The sequence below is a fragment of the Mauremys mutica genome, chromosome 2 (assembly GCF_020497125.1).
Source record: "Mauremys mutica isolate MM-2020 ecotype Southern chromosome 2, ASM2049712v1, whole genome shotgun sequence".
NCBI lineage: Eukaryota > Metazoa > Chordata > Testudines > Geoemydidae > Mauremys > Mauremys mutica.
The window spans coordinates 216,057,636-216,075,389 of NC_059073.1; the positions used below are offsets into that span (position 1 = coordinate 216,057,636).

A 17,754-nucleotide genomic window follows, 5' to 3' on the forward strand; every position below is an offset into this window, starting at 1 on the left:
GTATATAGTACCCCTGTTCGCTGTGCAACAAAATATGGATGGAGGAGAAAGTGCTGGAAGAATGGACCCTCGGTATCATAATCAAGTTACCAAAGAAAGGTGATCTAAAGAGTTGTTCAAACTGGAGGGGAGTAACACTTCTATCTGTCACAGGAAAAGTATTAGCAGCAGCCCTCTGAAACAGAATGAAAAGAAAGATGGATACCATCCTACATGAACAACAGTCTGGATTTAGACAAGGAAGACTGTGCACAGATGCTATTTTCACCCTGAGACGGATTATTGAAAACACAATTGAATTCCAAGGCAGTCTTGCCATCAATTTTGTGGACTTTCAAAAGGCATTCGATAGTGTAAACAGAAAAACATTGTGGAACAATACGGAACTCCAACAAAATTAATTAATATCCTGTGTTCTTTAGGATAGTGGCAGTGCCAATCTCAACCTAATATTTTTCCCTCATTTAAACTTTACTTTTAACTCCTAAGAAATGAAAATTCATAACTAGGATTTGAAAAAGGGACTTTTGGGCTAAAATCTTGCAAACTTAGGAATCAATTGTTATTACATATCTGCCAAGAGTGAGACCCTGTATATTAAAGAAAATATTGTTTTCTTTCCAATCCTGGGTGAATTAAAAAAGACAACTTTAATTGCCTTTTCTATTATAATATGAGCTAATATCTATGACATATCTATAGAATTCTAGTAAAGAATATTATAAAAATAAATTCTTTTCACGTGATATAATAAAGCAAATTACCACATTTTGTCTTAGTCAATTTTTGATTGGACATAGCCCCACTTATTTTATTTTTAAGCACAATTAGCATAAGACTAAACAGCTATACTGCACTTTCATCTGAAAATTGTGAAGTCCTATACAAAGATAAGTCTTATTATCCCCATTTTACAGATGCAGAAAGTGAGACACAAGGCAAGTATAAAGTGACTTGCCCAAGGTCTCACTGCAAGCCAATGGCAGAGCCGGGAATAGAACACTAGCCTCTAAGACACCAAGATCTGTATTTTATTCACTTGACCATGCTGAGATCACTGATGAGGGAGGAGGAATGGAAGAAAATATCCAATCATATGTAATGTCATGAAGCCCGTAAATACTGTAACTTGAAACAACATGTTATTTTTCTTTTCTTTTTCTTGCAGTTACAAATACACGATTGCAGTATTTTTCATCTGGGCAATGTGACACGATATTTCTCCTAGGTGGCCTGTCTCTCTTATCGTGTGATAAATTGCTAATTAGCTTTAGCAGACTCAGAGCTGGTCCATTCTAAAAATAAATGTTAAAGCTGGGTTTTATCCCTAAAGCAGCAAAATCTTTTCTCCACTCTAGGAAAATGATAGCAATAAGACACTTCAACCAGACTTTTTAATGCCTAACAACTTTCACTATGCAACTGAACTCCATGGTCCTTTTGGCCTAAGTGAAAATAATCTGCTTCTTTACATATGACAGGTTTAAAGATTTTTTTCTTTGGAGGAGAAAGTTCTGATATCAAGTTTTCAAAATCTTTTCTTATGGACACCATCACTATATGCTTCAGTTTACTACTATCCATAATGCTTTCTGTCCATTTCACAACATGATAGCAAAACAATGTCATCTTTACATGCAGTTGCATTTGATGTTTCCTGGAGTTAACAAAGGAGGCAATTTTAAAGAAGGCCACTTTTTATAAAATCATCTTAAAGCAGTTGGATTGAAAAGGGAGTGAGCAGAGTGCAGACCATAAAGATGGCAGAAGACTTTAGTAAATATTACTATTAGTTCTGGAGAAGAGACATCACCTCACCTAGAGAGCTGTTATTCAGGACGTTCTCCAAATACCTGACCATTGCCTCGACATCACTGTCCTGGTTGTGGAAGAGTGAGAAAGAATATTAGAATTAGAACATTAGAATGTTAAACATTCTACACCAAGAGTATGATCCTGCAAACACTAACTATCAAGGAGTTTCCTACTCTGAGTAATCTTATTGATGTCAACACTGGAACTCCATATTGTAAAAAAATATATACAATTGAACCCATTGAGCAAGGCCATTTTCTACTTTTTTTGTTCCCAAGTGTCAAGTTTCGGGTGATATTAGAGACAATGATTTTCTAATGTTAGTTGCCTTACAGAACTGCAAACACGTACAACAAATATGCAGGATGTTTTATAGAATTTGTGCTGCTCTTTAGTATCACTTGCAATCTCAGCAAAAACATCAGCATTTTACATTAATTAGTCCTAAAATATCTAAAGCAATATCATGCTGAGCAGGGGAAAATGAGAGCATCTTAATGATTCCAAAGTTTCCAAGGCCTCATGTTTTACCTGCCTGCATCTCATAGAAAATATTATAATTTGTAGCTGCAATTAGTAATTGGGGATTTTTTACTTTAAGAAAAAAGATTATAGCTTTTTTTTATTTGAAGCACTAGATAAACAGACCATAGTTTTCTGCAATCATGGCCTTGATTCCTCCAAGAATTATTCATGCACTTTGGTGAAGATAAGCTGAAGTCCTGAATGTAAAGTACATAGCAGGGCATGTTTCAGTGAGAAGTAAACATATTCTGCTGAAGTCAAAAGGTAAACTCTAAGTGCAATTTTCAAGACAGGTTACAGTATGCTATTTAAAAGTGTGGCACTTCTGTACTATTTGAAGCTACAGGACGAAAACCTGGTCCCATTAAAATCAATGGCAAAATTTCAATAGATCCAGGATTTCATCCATAATATTTTAACAATATATATCGATTCTAAAACTTAAATTTAAATCAGTGTCCTGTGTAAAGAATATATTATAGTAGCGTGTAAAACACTAGCCACATGGAATTACCTTCATACTTTAAGACAAGCATGCTATTTTATGTTTCGACATCATCTTACTAAACTGTCCATTCTCCTGTAGTTGGAGGGAATGGCTGTTGTACACAAACTGCTATTTGTACTCTACTAGGTACTTCAAATACTAGCAGATGGCTACTAGCCATGCTTCACTGACTACATATCATGTTAAACTGGCAATCTTCAGCTGGCTAATGCTTGTTTATGCTCAAGTGAGAACTCTTAGGATTAAGCATGATTTAATTTTGTATGGCCTTAAATTGCTTAATGTGCTTATATCTGAAACAGACTCTGATATTTTAAAGTTAGATTTGTAGGGCATTAAATGGTATCTGTGTTAACAATCTCAGCAAAGAAGCGAAGACTCAGTGGTCCAGGTGATTGAACTATCCTTTCACCTGGGTAGTCCCACACATAAGGGTTGAAACAGATTGAATAGATACTGTGCGGAAGTCTGCAATACTATTGCCAACATTGCAATTGTTCTGTATGTAAATAAGTGCGTTAAACCAGCACCTCTCACCAGTAACAAACGTATAGATTGCCTACATGGCGCATTAGTTTAGTGCAAGCTAGAGTATAAATCTAGAGCATACTAGCTTGCCATGCACTAACTCACTGCATGGACTCTTCTACAGCACACAATTCCATAGCGTGCTTTGAGGTACGGAACTTGTCGTGTGCGATAGCAGGATCCACACAACGAGTTAGTGTGCAGCAGGCTAAAGCGTTGTAGATTCACACCATGGCTGCTGCGCACTCACTCGCCATGTAGACAAGGCCTTACGTTAAAAAAAAAAAAAGAGATGAGAAGAGGTGGGGGGGATAAAATTTCTGCTCTGCTGTGGGGATTCAGAGGTCTGTTTCAGATGTTTACAGACAAGCTTGCTGATCAACCCTTTGACAGTCTGCCAGCACCCACAGCCTACCAAGTCTGGTTTACTGACATATTGAAACATACTGTATGGGTTTTTCTATGCAGAACAACAAAATCAGGTTTGTTGCTGTAGCTCAAAGAGACATATTGAGTCCAGTTCTCACTGGGACACATCAGCACAGCTCTGAGGAAGTCTGTGGACCTATGCTGATTTACACCAGCTGAAGGTCCGGCTCTAGAGTCTGAGGAGACATCTAAAGGAAACATCCAGGTTTGTAGCTGAATTCTGACAGTCGTTGTTCCTAAGGTGCCTGACAGCAATATACTTAAGACGAAGGCAATATATTAAGTTTTGCTCCCATTCCTGGCGCAGGTAGGAAGCATGGCTTCATCAGGGGCAGAACTTCCCTTGGGTAAGAAATGAGCCGTTATGGAGAAAAGAGCCTTTTGCATGTAAGTTGAGGATATATTGTCTTTCAGCAGAAACTTTGTATCTTGCTGAAAGTTTGTGTTGGATTATTGATCATTTTGCTTTGCCCACCATTCCCTTCTTTATACAGTTGGTGTATCCCGAAGCTACGAAGATGAAATGATTTTCCAAATTTTCTATTTTTGCTAATGCTGGGTTAAAGCATATAATTGTTATACTAAAGCACCAATATAGTATCCTAACTGTGTGTACTGTAGCCTAATGGAGTAACAAACACAAACAAGTATCAGGGGGTAGCCGTGTTAGTCTGGATCTGTAAAAGCAGCAAAGAGTCCAAATTTACCCACGAAAGCTCATGCTCCAATACGTCTGTTAGTCTATAAGGCGCCACAGGACTCTTTGCTGCTTTTACAAACACAAACAAAAACACTTTGCTAGCAAGAGTTAATGTGGAAAGGTGTGTTTCAGTGGAGTCCAAATTGCACACCCCACCCCCAATTAAAAAAAAGATGCTCTCAACATAAAACCTACATAATCAGACTCCCCCACCCCCCAAATATTCAGGCCTAAAATGAACAGGTTATGGGTATCCAGGCAGTTCCCCACTATTATATACTCCTTCATTGCTCAGGATGGCTGCAGGCATATGGTGAGAGGAGAGAGGGAGGAAAGGTCGGAAGGAGAAAAGTGACAGTTTTAAACTACCCAACCCTCAAAGCTCTAAGATGCCTTTTCAACCGCAGTTTGAGAAGCTGCTTTGAAATCATTTTCTGCTGTCAAAGTTAAAAAGGAAGTGTTTAATATTTTTAATTGGCTTAGATTCATCCATCTGGGATCAGGGGGGTATCAATGACTAAAGAACTCTTTTTAAAAAAATGAAATGAGGGTCTAAAAAAACTAACAAGCAAGGAATATATTCAAAATTGCAGGGAAAAAGTGTTAATAACTGTCTCCTTGTTTTCTCTGTCTAATAGGAACTGGTGGAAGGATACAGTGCCTGGATCCTCCTTCCTCACTATCCCCACAAATTGAGCTTTTACATAATTATTTATTTCCAGTAGCACCAACAATGAAAAGAAGTCCCCAGGGAACGGACAGTCTAAAGACAGACAGATAGACAGCTGGGTAAGGGGCTCGGCCCTACCTATATGAGATTATGTTAACTATTCCCAAATGGATCCTCTCGCATGTCATTATGACATCATTTTCTGTAGACCTCACAACAGATCTTCAAGAGAGACTTAGAGTAAGTCTACACAGGGATTAAAAACCCCCACAGTTGGCCTGGGTGAGTTGACTCAAGCTTGCATGGCTCAGCGTCCAGGGTTGAAAAAATTGCTGTGTAGATGTTTGGACTCAGGCTGGAGTCCACGCTCTAGGACACTGAGGGTGGAGGGCCCCAGAGCTTGGGCTCCAGTCCGAGCCTGAATGGCAACACAGTAATTTTTAGCCCTGGACCCTGCGATATGTGGCTGTGCCATTGGTCTTTTATCCCTATGTAGATGTACCCTATGTCTTCCTTGCAAAAATGGTGTGTTTTTAAAATCCTGGTGAATCAAAGGTACTGTAGTTTTTACCTCGATGTAGCTAGTCAAGGTCAATCTTAGTCAGCTGAGTGTGGGGGAGAGGTATATGGTTGATTTCAGTTAGCTACACTGAGGTAAAACTATCTGTGTTTTGGCTCCACTCAGATTTTACATCAAGATAGTTACCTCAATGCAGGGCCGGCTCCAGAGCCCAGCGGGGCAAGCACCTGCCTGGGGCGGCCCTTTCCCGGGGGGGCGGCAGGCTGGGCCGGAGGACCTGCCGCAGTCATGCCTGCGGGAGGTCCACTGGAGCCCCGAGAGCAGCGGACCTGCCGCAGGCATGACTGCGGAGGGGACGCTCGGCCGGCGGCTCCAGTGGACCTCCCGCAGGCATGACTGCGGCAGCTCAACCGGAGCCGCCGGATCTGCGAACCGCCCGCAGCTGCGGGAGGTCCAGCCGAGCCGCGCGACCAGTGCACCCTCTGCAGTCATGCCCGCGGGAGGTCCGCTGCTCCCACGGCTCGGGGGCGCCTCCCGGGCATGACTGCTTGGGGCGGCCAAAAACCTAGAGCCGCCCCTGCCTCAATGTAAAAAATATACCTATTTTGCTGAGAAGGCAAAGCCTTAATGAGGAGCGGTAAGGGGCTTTGCAAATGAACATGGAAGGGCTCTTCCATGCAAAGAAGCTATCCTGGACGAACGCATAGACATGTTAAACGTAAAAGTAAAGAATCGTATTCTAACAGCAACAGTCTATGCCAAGGCATGCATTAGGAACCTAATGGAGCACTTCTTGGGTGAACAGCAGCACACAGTCTGCCAGCACCCATAGTCTACCAAGCCTGGTTTATTGGCATATTAAAACATACTGCATGTGTTTTTATATGCAGAATAACAAAGTCAAGTTTGTTGCTGTATCTCAGATATGTTGAGCCCAATTCTCACTGGTGTAATTCAGCACAGCTCTGATGAAGCTCACAGAGCTATACCAAGTTACAGCAGCTGCTGACCTGGCTCTGGAGTCTAAGCAGACATTCAAAATAGGAAGCTAATGTATAGAATTAACTAGACATTTGCCTTACCAAATCATCGAAGATAAGTCCTATATTAGCATTAGCACCAAAAGCAAGCATAAATAGCAAGACAATCAATTGAAATGGAGTGTGTCCATTATCACGTCAGCTAAATTAAAGCCAACATGAAACTTTTATTGAACAGCAACATTTTTTGCTGATGATTTTTAAAGAAAGTTTTCAGATTCCCTTGCTATTTGTCCTTGTTAGTGCTCATGCAGTTAGAAAAGCAGTGTTCCTTGAACAAATACATGTATAAGACCATCAGGGAGCCAGAAGCCTGGAAAAGTAATTGTCAAAGTTATTAAAGGTTAAATCTTCCCTCTCCTCTGCACAAAACCTGAGTAAACTGGCTTTGGGCCAGAGAATTAGGCAGAGGTTTGTGACACTGAATCTGTCCCAAATGACAGCCAAGGTGCAGGGCTCCTCTGCATATCCTCCTCTCTTAGGTAAAATGGAGTTGTGCCCAGAGGTGAAAGTAAGCGGGTACGGGCCGGTACGGAGGACTGGTAAGAAAAGGTGCAGTAGCTCCCGGCAAGAAAATGGAGCATTCTCTCCCTCTCTGACTCTGCCTCCTGGCTCCAGCAAAATTGAGGGTCCGGGAGCCCAGCTCCACGAATGTTCGGGGCCGGGTCTCCCCCCTGGCCCCACCTGCTGCCCCCCCGCGCCTCCCTTGAGTGTGCCCCGGCCCCCCTTTGCTGCCCCCATGCACCTCCCTGGGTCCCGGAGCAGAGCGTTTGTCTCTCCCCGTCCCCTGCAGCTCCATGCTGCCTGCCTGCATTAACTGCTGCCACAGGGTCCTAGTGCCCCCTACACTACTGCCAGGGCAGTCTGCCCTTTCCCCCTTGGACCCTTTCATTTTCCAGTGGGACCCTCCACCAGTACAGCCGTCCCCCTGCCCACAGTCACTGCTCTTGCCCCATGCTGGGCAAGGGGCAGCCCCAGGGGAGAAGGTGCACATGTGATGGCAGCACCCCCCGTTCCCCCCCCCGGCATGGCACCCACCACAGGGGAGGTGAGAGGGATTCCTGGACCTGAGAGGGGCCCTAGGAGCAAGTGCAGTGACGGGGGGGGGGGTGAGTGTGCTGCCTGAGGGGGGAGAAGGGGGTCCCTACCCTAGAGCTCGCTGCTGCCAGCAGGGAAAGGGCTGGGGGGGAGTCCTCCTCTCTGGCTCTAGTCCCAGGGCAGCCTGCCTGCAGGTTATTTCAAGGAAGGAAGGGTATGAATGATATATCAAAAGGGCTTCACTCCACATTAATGGTCCAATCGTACTCCCATGGAAGTCAATTGGAGTTTTGCCATTAAAATCAATGGGAGCAGTAGTCGTCCCTGAAATTTACTAGTAAGGCAGACTCTACCAAAAAGATTTTAGTTTTACTCATATTGAGTGTGACCCAAAATCCAATGAAGTCAATAGAAAGACTCCCATTAACCTCAGTGGGCTTCGGATCAGGCCCAATTCCCAACTCTTCACCTGTAAAATGGAAAATTTAAAATTCAGCTTTTTTGCCCCCTGAAAAGTGAAAGATTGATTGTATTAACAATATTCTCAAACAGGATCAGCCTCTGCCACAACAGTGATGCTGATATAGGGGAAAACCAAAGAAAAAGAGTCACTTCTTTGACAAAAGCAGTGCTAAAAAAGTGGATATTGCAGGGGGTGCTCTCCTTCTCATTATGCACACACATCTTTCTGTAATGTTAACAGAATCTGTGCATGTGTGCTGTGGGGGAAAACAAATAGGCATATGTAGATGAGGGATCAGATTCTGACAAGGAATGTCAATTAAACATTTCTCCAAACCCCAATACTAGCTCTTCTTGTCACTGAATTGTGAATCACTAAGAAATGATTAAATGTCACTCTGCCTAAATCTGACAGCCAATACCTAATTTACTCCGTATTATTAAGAACTCTATTTATATCTGCTGTCTTGTTAATTCTAAGGAGCAGTCTTCATGTTCAAAACCACTACTGACTAACACTTTATGATTGAACTCTCTGACATCAATGATGAAAGTCAAATGAAAACTTAAAGCATAGCGCTAAGAAGAAAAATACAATAAGGGCTGATGAAAGTGAGCAATAGTGTATTTTTGGGAGTACATTATGATGGATTTTTCAAGCGGCTGAGTGGCTTATGCACCACTGTTAGATTCAGTCTATGTAGCCCTTGCAGACTACAGATCCTGAACAATCACATCAAAAGTGTTCCCTGACATATTCCACTGATTTTTGATTGACTAATTATTACTTTGCAAAATCACTGCCCAGCAGCTTTACCAGGATATACATACTGCTTCTGAATGTTCATACGTCTGTAATAAAAACAATGTGAGAAGGAGCTTCATACTTTTGAAGGGACATATATATCTGATCAAGTGCTGTTTTCACAGTCTTAAGACTATTTTGATTTCCAGTAAGCTTTTTTTAAGACGTTAATTTTTTTAAAAACTTTCTGCAGCAAAACACAATTGAAACACGATCACCTTCTTTCGTGTTCAGTCTGAATGGTACCTTGGTTTATGTATAATACCTGGACATTTCCAGATCAGAAGTGAAACTGTTTTTGTGTAAGCCCAGTTTAACTGATGGCATAGATTCCTGATTCCCTAACACAGTGTTAGAAAGGCAGTTATACTTCCCTACACACAATAGCAAGCAACCTTATTTGTGCCTTAAGAAGAAAAACTACAGTTTGGGGCAATCATCTAGTTAGAAGTTATTTATAATTTGTTTAGCAGTAGCAGGATGTTTGGTTCCATAAAAATGTAAAAAGTCACAGTCCCATCAAGAGCTTGCAACTGAAATTAGAAACAGATAGTACAATTCAAACGCATACAACACATAGGTTGAAGGTCTAGGGTAAAATTTTCAAAAGCTCCTAAGTGACTCTGGAAGATAAAGCCCACTTTCAGAAGGGACTTAGGCATTTAGGAGTCTGCAGCCCATTAGCTTACAATGAGACTTGGGCTCCTAAGTGCCCATGTCAGTTTTGAAAATTTTACTCTCAAGCTCCTAAGTCACTAAGACGCCTTTGGAAGTTTTACCCCTAATGTTGAAGTGATGTAGGAGTCTTTCACTCACTCACTCTCCTGCCAATGATTTCAAGAGGCACCGAACACCCATAGTTCTCAAGTCAGCTGCTCAACCTCTCAGGATTAAACACTTTGCTATTTTACTATTTGCTATTTTAATTGGAAAAATTAGCACCTGCACATATGCTGTTAACACAAAGAAGCATGTATACCTGTTGATTTGTTTTAGAGACAGTCTGTGATACTTCCATGTTCTCCTCCTCCTCCTCACTTGTTTCCGAACAAGAATCAAATGCATCGTTATAATATTCTTCTGCGATTTGTGGATCTTCAGGGATCTCTGGAATGAAGTAAGAGTTTGTAGTTAGATAAATTCTTTTAAATCTGCATTCCAGGGTCTTGTTTTAAGTCCTGTTGTGAATCAATGTAAATTAGCCAACAATAAATACTAGTCTCGACACTCCACAAATGTTTGTGTCCTGAACTATGTTTGCTATGTGTAGATGAGATTTACAGTCCTTTAAAGGCTTGTCTAAACGACATGACAAAGCGCTCTAGAGGGGGGTGATTTGTAAAGCTCTCTAACTGCCCCCACATAGACCCAGTTGGCAAGCTCTAAAAGCTACCTAGGTTAAAGCAAACCAGGTACCTTTTACAGCAAGCTGGCAGGGTTTACATGGGACAGTTAGAGCACTTTACAAATCACACCCCTTTAGAGCACTTTGCAGTGCCATGTTGACAAGCCCTTAGTGAACTTGAATTAATTGAAAATTATCTGGAGTTAAAACAGGTCCACAAATGGTAATCCAGACAAATCCAAAAGGGATGCAGAAGCAGGAGTAGGATTTGGGTATGGCACAATGTCAGCCCTTTGATAATTCAGAGGTCTCAGCAATTCAGTGTTAAAATCTGCCTAGGTAAGGTAAAAATGGGATAAATTATCACCCAGGGAATGGGAAAGCAGAACAGTTTTCTATTACAAAAGCACATAGCTCACAAATCAGTCCTGGTAGTATTAATTATGATTCAAAGCTTTCTTTTTAAATAATAATAAACAAAACCCTTTAAAAACCCTCCGCACATTCCAAGAACTATGTTATATATTAACTAATTCAAGTGAATTCATGCGTGTGCCCACACATGCATGCATGTAAGTAATATAAATGAACTTAATACAACTAAGAACCCCTTATTGAAAGGAGGAGTCTGTGCTCACCCCACCCAGACAAAATAATATATCTTCAATTTCTTTTCCTTTTTATCATAAAAAATGAGTATATTCCACATTTTAGATAGTTTTGTTAAGTGTAGTGCAGGGCTCACTATTTGTGGGTAGCTTTAGAAAGACAATTTGAAGCAGTTCAATGCAATAATTGAATAATAATTATTTTGTTGGTAAAGTTATTTATTCTTGGAGGTCCACACACTGAATAATGAAATACCACTTAAACATTCTTCTTTAGAAAGTGGGGAGAATTAAAAAAAAAAAGAACTCAAATGAAACTCTGGCAATGAAGCATGCTGCTATTGTGCTGCCTGCATAAATGTTGTAAGACTGAAAAACCCAAGTGGAACTGTGTCAGCATTTTGGATGCAAATCAAATATGTAAAACAAGAAAATATTTGTGAAAATATACACTAGGGATGGAACATAGTATTAGAGATATTTTAGCTGGGAAGCTTCCTTCAGCTTGTGCATCAGACAAAATGTAGTTTTAACTCTGATGCTCCTTTTTATGACCTTTAGGAAGCTTTTTTCAAATCAAAATGACAACTCTTTAATGGCCCTTATCTTATGTTCAGATCCTTACTTAAACCATCCAAATAGAGCAGTTTAAAAACACATTCTACTAAACATTTATAAATTTTAATGAATTGTGGTTAAAGTTTACCTTAGGTCAGTGTAGTAAAAGTTATTTATTTAGAAGAGATTAGACTTTGACCAAGAAATAGACACTTGCTGGTGGAAATCAGCACAGCCACAATGAAGTTAATAGGGTTACAGTAATTTACAATTAAGCATCTTGGCTCTTTGTAGCTTCAAACATCAATTTATTGTTATGACATTGAGTGAGAGTAGGATACCAAAATCTCACCTTTAAAATACTGTATACAGCAAAATATCCCTTCTCAGGAGCAGCTGTGAAATACTTTGATAATAATTCAGTGGAGGCAGCCTAATATTAGAGGAAAGGACTACAAATTAGCCTTCCTGGATTATATTTCTCAGCTCTAGCATTAAATTGTTGTTTGACGCTGGCTAGAAGGCAAGGCATACTAGTGTTCTAATTCTAGATCTGCCACTGACTCGTGCTTCCCTAGGACAAGTCACTTCACATCCCTGTGTCTCAACTTCCTCATCTGGAAAATGGACCTACTACTATCTATCTATGTTGTTCTCATGAAGGCCTTACTTCAGTAAAGCACCTGCTTCAAGTTAAACACGTTTAAATGCTTTGCTGAATAAGGATAGCTTGATTAATCGAGACCTAAAAAAAAAATCAACATTTATCAAGTACCACCCAGGCTATCTGAGATGCTACAGAATTTTCCTACATTAACAATAACTGTGGGATCTCAGATGCTGTGATAGAGTAAATTGAGTTTTAACAGCAACCACAGTGCGTCATAGAGACACTGAGACTTTATGTTTGTAAAGTTTGAGCCCAAGTGAAAGTGGTTCTGAATAATTAAAAATAATACCTTACATTTCTGTTTATTACCACTGAAGTGCTAAAGGGGACCCAAGTGTAAAAAAAGAAAAAAAAATCAACTCAAAAACATTTAGAGTTGTGCAATGAATGCTGTAATTTTATCAAATTAAACTATAAATTCACGGTCCATTTTGGTCAATTTCACGGTCATAGGATTTTTAAAATGGTAAATTTCATGTCTTCAGCTATTTAAATCTGAAATTTCACAGCGTTGTAATTCAAAACTCAAAAAGGAGTTGAGGGGGGGTCACACAAGGTTATTGTAGGAGGGTTGTGGTATTGCTACCCTTACTTCTGCACTGCTGCTGGCAGCAGCGCTGCCTTCAGAGCTGGGCAACGGTGAGTGGCAGCTGCTGGCCAGGAGCCCAGCTCTGAAGGCAGAGCTGCTGCTTCATAAAAGACCAGATTTCGCAGTCCGTGACATGTTTTTCATAGCTGTGAATTTGGTAGGACCCTAACTATAAATGTCAATTCATTTTGCAAAAAGATAAACTTTGCAGAAAACAGAGAAATGTAAAACTCGTATGATTTTGTTTGCCAAATTGCTAAAAGCCTTCTCTAGATAGTATGATACCCTTGTGACAACTGCAGCTTCCTTCAGTGAGGTAAAAACGCTCCTTGATTAATAGATTTAATTTTCTCTTACCCTGAAGTCAGGCTTGTAACTAATGTATTAATATTGCATTCAGAAGCTCCCATGCATTTAGGAGACCATGGGTGAGTTCGTGTTTATATATTTTAAAAAAATCTGTGGTGGCTGTACCCTACCATAGACTGTAACTAGTAGATGCACATCTGTAATGAACAGTAAAAAATAATTTAATCTTGTTGTCAGCAGGATTTTTTAAGGAGCCTCTATTAACATAATAGAAGTAGTTAGAGCCTGGGACAGGATGTCAGAAGACCTGCTGGGAGTTGTTCTCCTCCAAGACACTTTCTCACTGTGATCATCTTAAGCTAGTCACTTAGGCTTAGTTTCTCAAGGGTATTTTGGGACCTAAAATTCATTGAAAACAATGCGAGTTAGGCTCCTAAATACCATTGACGAGATGGGCCTTAACCTCTCTGTGCCTCAGTTTACCAATCTTTACAAAATACACTGAGATCCTTATCCGCAAGCTGCTATAGATTATGAAAAACCTCACCATGATCAAAGGAAAACAACCCTCCCATCACCCCAGATAATTTGAAAATATTACATAAATTCACCCATTCATTATAAAACATGGCACTTTTTTCACGTCTATGGATGAAAACAAGCTTCTTGGGGAAACTGAACAACATTTAGGATACAATCCTCAAAACCTGGCCTCCATTTATGTGCATGCTACTTTGTGCATACAAGTTTTGCACATTAGTGGGAGCACGTTTACTTTCACTTGTGCACTCACATGGCTGAACTTATGCTCATAAACACATTTGTGTTCTCTTTTCATCCATAAATGGGTCCTGGGACATGTAAATTCTGTCTGACTGCACAAGTGATAATGCACACTAACAGAGGATAGGGTGAGGCACCTTTGAGAACATGGCCCTTAAAAAGTATCACATTGTATACCCCTCATTGCCTCGTAATGCCTCTGAAACACAGGAACAAGCTGGAATCTTCCTCAAATGTCATGTTCTGATCTTAAATTCGAAATGAACCTTGCAGCACTGGAGGTGAGATTCTCACCCCACTGCAGTCTCTATATGCCACCACATCACTGTTGCTGCATAGGGGCCATAAACAGCCCCCAAGGAACCAGAGAAGCATTTCCCTGGTGCAGGTCCTACATAGGGTCACTGTAGGTAGCCCTATGCTGCCCCTCCATTGCAAGCCCTGCTGCAGCGGGCATATTGGCGGTAGAGCCAGGGACAAGAGGAGTGTCTCTATAGTGCATACCACTGTGGTGATTCTAGATTGCTCCATGCTACAGAGCAGCCCACAAGCAGCAGCAGGAGGCTGCCATATATGACAGCAATTCATTGAGCACCTTTTGGCCCTTAGAGCAGCTCAGAATGAGGCAAAAAGCTACTTTTGCCTTCCACTTCTTCCACGCAGCACAGCCTGAAATCCCAACTTAATTGTCCAACTTGGAAAATGCGACAACTCAGAGGAGGGTGTCACCTACCACTGGCTTTTAAGGCATTAATTAACGTAACAAGGAAAATTGTAAAGGTGCAGCAATTCATCCAGTGTAAGGACAGGCTGAGGAAATGTCAGGGCTGATATAAAAGCAGAGTATTCTGCCTCTAGTAGAAAGTATGGTGCTGGTATGGGGATCACTCTGAGCACTGACAAGGCATTTTCTACCATCATTAACCTTGAAATTATGGCCAGTGAGCCTAGCCCGTGAGGCTTTCCTGTCAGTATTTTATATCCTTTTTTATATCCCTTTCAGATCTGTAGCTGAGAGCTTCTCATGCAATTTAAATTTGTGGCATGATGTACTCCTTCTGATCCTTGGCCTAAGAAAACCACTATCTTAATTATTTGTAAATGAGGAAATAAAACAGTGTAGAGAATGACCCAAAATATGGTATGTTATTCTCAGTCATCACAAGCATGAAAAATATATAAGATGTTCAGCACATGAAGGCACATTTCAGAGGATCATGTTGAGAGAGTAAAACCACCTGTAAAAATGGGGTTTGAAATTTTCCCCCCATTGAAAGTTAAGCTTATATGCACATGCAATATCAGATAGGGTGACCAGATAGCAACTGTGAAAAAACAGGACGGGGATGGGGTAATAGGCGCCTATATAAGAACCCAATAATAGTGGGGGATTTCAATTATCCCCATATTGACTGGGAACATTTCACTTCAGGACGAAATGCAGAGATAAAATTTCTCGATACTTTAAATGACTGCTTCATGGAGCAGCTGGTACGGGAACCCACAAGGGGAGAGGCGACTCTAGATTTAATCCTGAGTGGAGCGCAGGAGCTGGTCCAAGAGGTAACTATAGCAGGACCGCTTGGAAATAGTGACCATAATACAATAGCATTCAACATCCCTGTGGTGGGAAGAACACAACTGCCCAACACTGTGGCATTTAATTTCAAAAGGGGGAACTATACAAAAATGAGGGGGTTAGTTAGACAAAAGTTAAAAGGTACAGTGACTAAAGTGAAATCCCTGCAAGTCGCGTGGGCCCTTTTTAAAGACACCATAATAGAGGCCCAACTTCAATGTATACCCCAAATTAAGAAAAACAGTAAAAGAACTAAAAAAGAGCCACCGTGGCTTAACAACCATGTAAAAGAAGCAGTGAGAGATAAAAAGACTTCCTTTAAAAAGTGGAAGTCAAATCCTAGTGAGGCAAATAGAAAGGAGCACAAACACTGCCAACTTAAGTGCAAGAGTGTAATAAGAAAAGCCAAAGAGGAGTTTGAAGAACGGCTAGCCAAAAACTCCAAAGGTAATAACAAAATGTTTTTTAAGTACATCAGAAGCAGGAAGCCTGCTAAACAACCAGTGAGGCCCCTTGACGATGAAAATACAAAAGGAGCGCTTAAAGATGATAAAGTCATTGTGGAGAAAGTAAATGGATTCTTTGCTTCAGTCTTCACGGCTGAGGATGTTAGGGAGATTCCCAAAGCTGAGCTGGCTTTTGTAGGTGACAAATCTGAGGAACTGTCACAGACTGAAGTGTCACTAGAGGAGGTTTTGGAATTAATTGATAAACTCAACATTAACAAGTCACCGGAACCAGATGGCATTCACCCAAGAGTTCTGAAAGAACTCAAATGTGAAGTTGCGGAACTATTAACTAAGGTTTGTAACCTGTCCTTTAAATCGGCTTCGGTACCCAATGACTGGAAGTTAGCTAATGTAACACCAATATTTAAAAAGGGCTCTAGGGGTGATCCCGGCAATTACAGACCGGTAAGTCTAACGTCGGTACCGGGCAAATTAGTTGAAACAATAGTAAAGAATAAAATTGTCAGACACATAGAAAAACATCAACTCTTGAGCAATAGTCAACATGGTTTCTGTAAAGGGAAATCGTGTCTTACTAATCTATTAGAGTTCTTTGAAGGGGTCAACAAACATGTGGACAAGGGGGATCCGGTGGACATAGTGTACTTAGATTTCCAGAAACCTTTGACAAGGTCCCTCACCAAAGGCTCTTACGTAAATTAAGCTGTCATGGGATAAAAGGGAAGGTCCTTTCATGGATTGAGAACTGGTTAAAGGACAGGGAACAAAGGGTAGGAATTAATGGTAAATTCTCAGAATGGAGAGGGGTAACTAGTGGTATTCCCCAAGGGTCAGTCCTAGGACCAATCCTATTCAATTTATTCATAAATGATCTGGAGAAAGGGGTAAACAGTGAGGTGGCAAAGTTTGCAGATGATACTAAACTACTCAAGATAGTTAAGACCAAAGCAGATTGTGAAGAACTTCAAAAAGATCTCACAAAACTAAGTGATTGGGCAACTAAATGGCAAATGAAATTTAATGTGGATAAATGTAAAGTAATGCACATTGGAAAAAATAACCCCAACTATACATACAACATGATGGGGGCTAATTTAGCTACAACGAGTCAGGAAAAAGATCTTGGAGTTATCGTGGATAGTTCTCTGAAGATGTCCACGCAGTGTGCAGAGGCGGTCAAAAAAGCAAACAGGATGTTAGGAATCATTAAAAAGGGGATAGAGAATAAGACTGAGAATATATTATTGCCCTTATATAAATCCATGGTACGCCCACATCTCGAATACTGTGTACAGATGTGGTCTCCTCACCTCAAAAAAGATATTCTAGCACTAGAAAAGGTTCAGAAAAGAGCAACTAAAATGATTAGGGGTTTAGAGAGGGTCCCATATAAGGAAAGATTAAAGAGGCTAGGACTCTTCAGTTTGGAAAAGAGAAGACTAAGGGGGGACATGATAGAGGTATATAAAATCATGAGTGATGTTGAGAAAGTGGATAAGGAAAAGTTATTTACTTATTCCCATAATACAAGAACTAGGGGTCACCAAATGAAATTAATAGGCAGCAGGTTTAAAACAAATAAAAGGAAGTTCTTCTTCACGCAGCGCACAGTCAACTTGTGGAACTCCTTACATGAGGAGGTTGTGAAGGCTAGGACTATAACAATGTTTAAAAGGGGACTGGATAAATTCATGGTGGCTAAGTCCATAAATGGCTATTAGCCAGGATGGGTAAGAATGGTGTCCCTAGCCTCTGTTCGTCAGAGGATGGAGATGGATGGCAGGAGAGAGATCACTTGATCAT

General features: G+C 40.7%; 1 protein-coding gene across 6 annotated transcripts in view; it reads right to left on the reverse strand.

Annotated features, from left to right (window-relative positions):
• The window catches only part of NEK11 (NIMA related kinase 11), a 186,599-nt gene that overhangs the window by 39,017 nt on the left and 129,828 nt on the right, over positions 1-17,754 (reverse strand). For all 6 annotated transcript variants that reach the window (XM_045004772.1, XM_045004773.1, XM_045004771.1 and 3 more), the window contains 2 exons: positions 10,020-10,147; positions 1,819-1,879 (listed from right to left, as the gene is read on the reverse strand). In XM_045004772.1, coding sequence (XP_044860707.1) covers positions 1,819-1,879; positions 10,020-10,147 — 189 coding nt within the window. The remainder of the gene's footprint in view (positions 1-1,818; positions 1,880-10,019; positions 10,148-17,754) is intronic.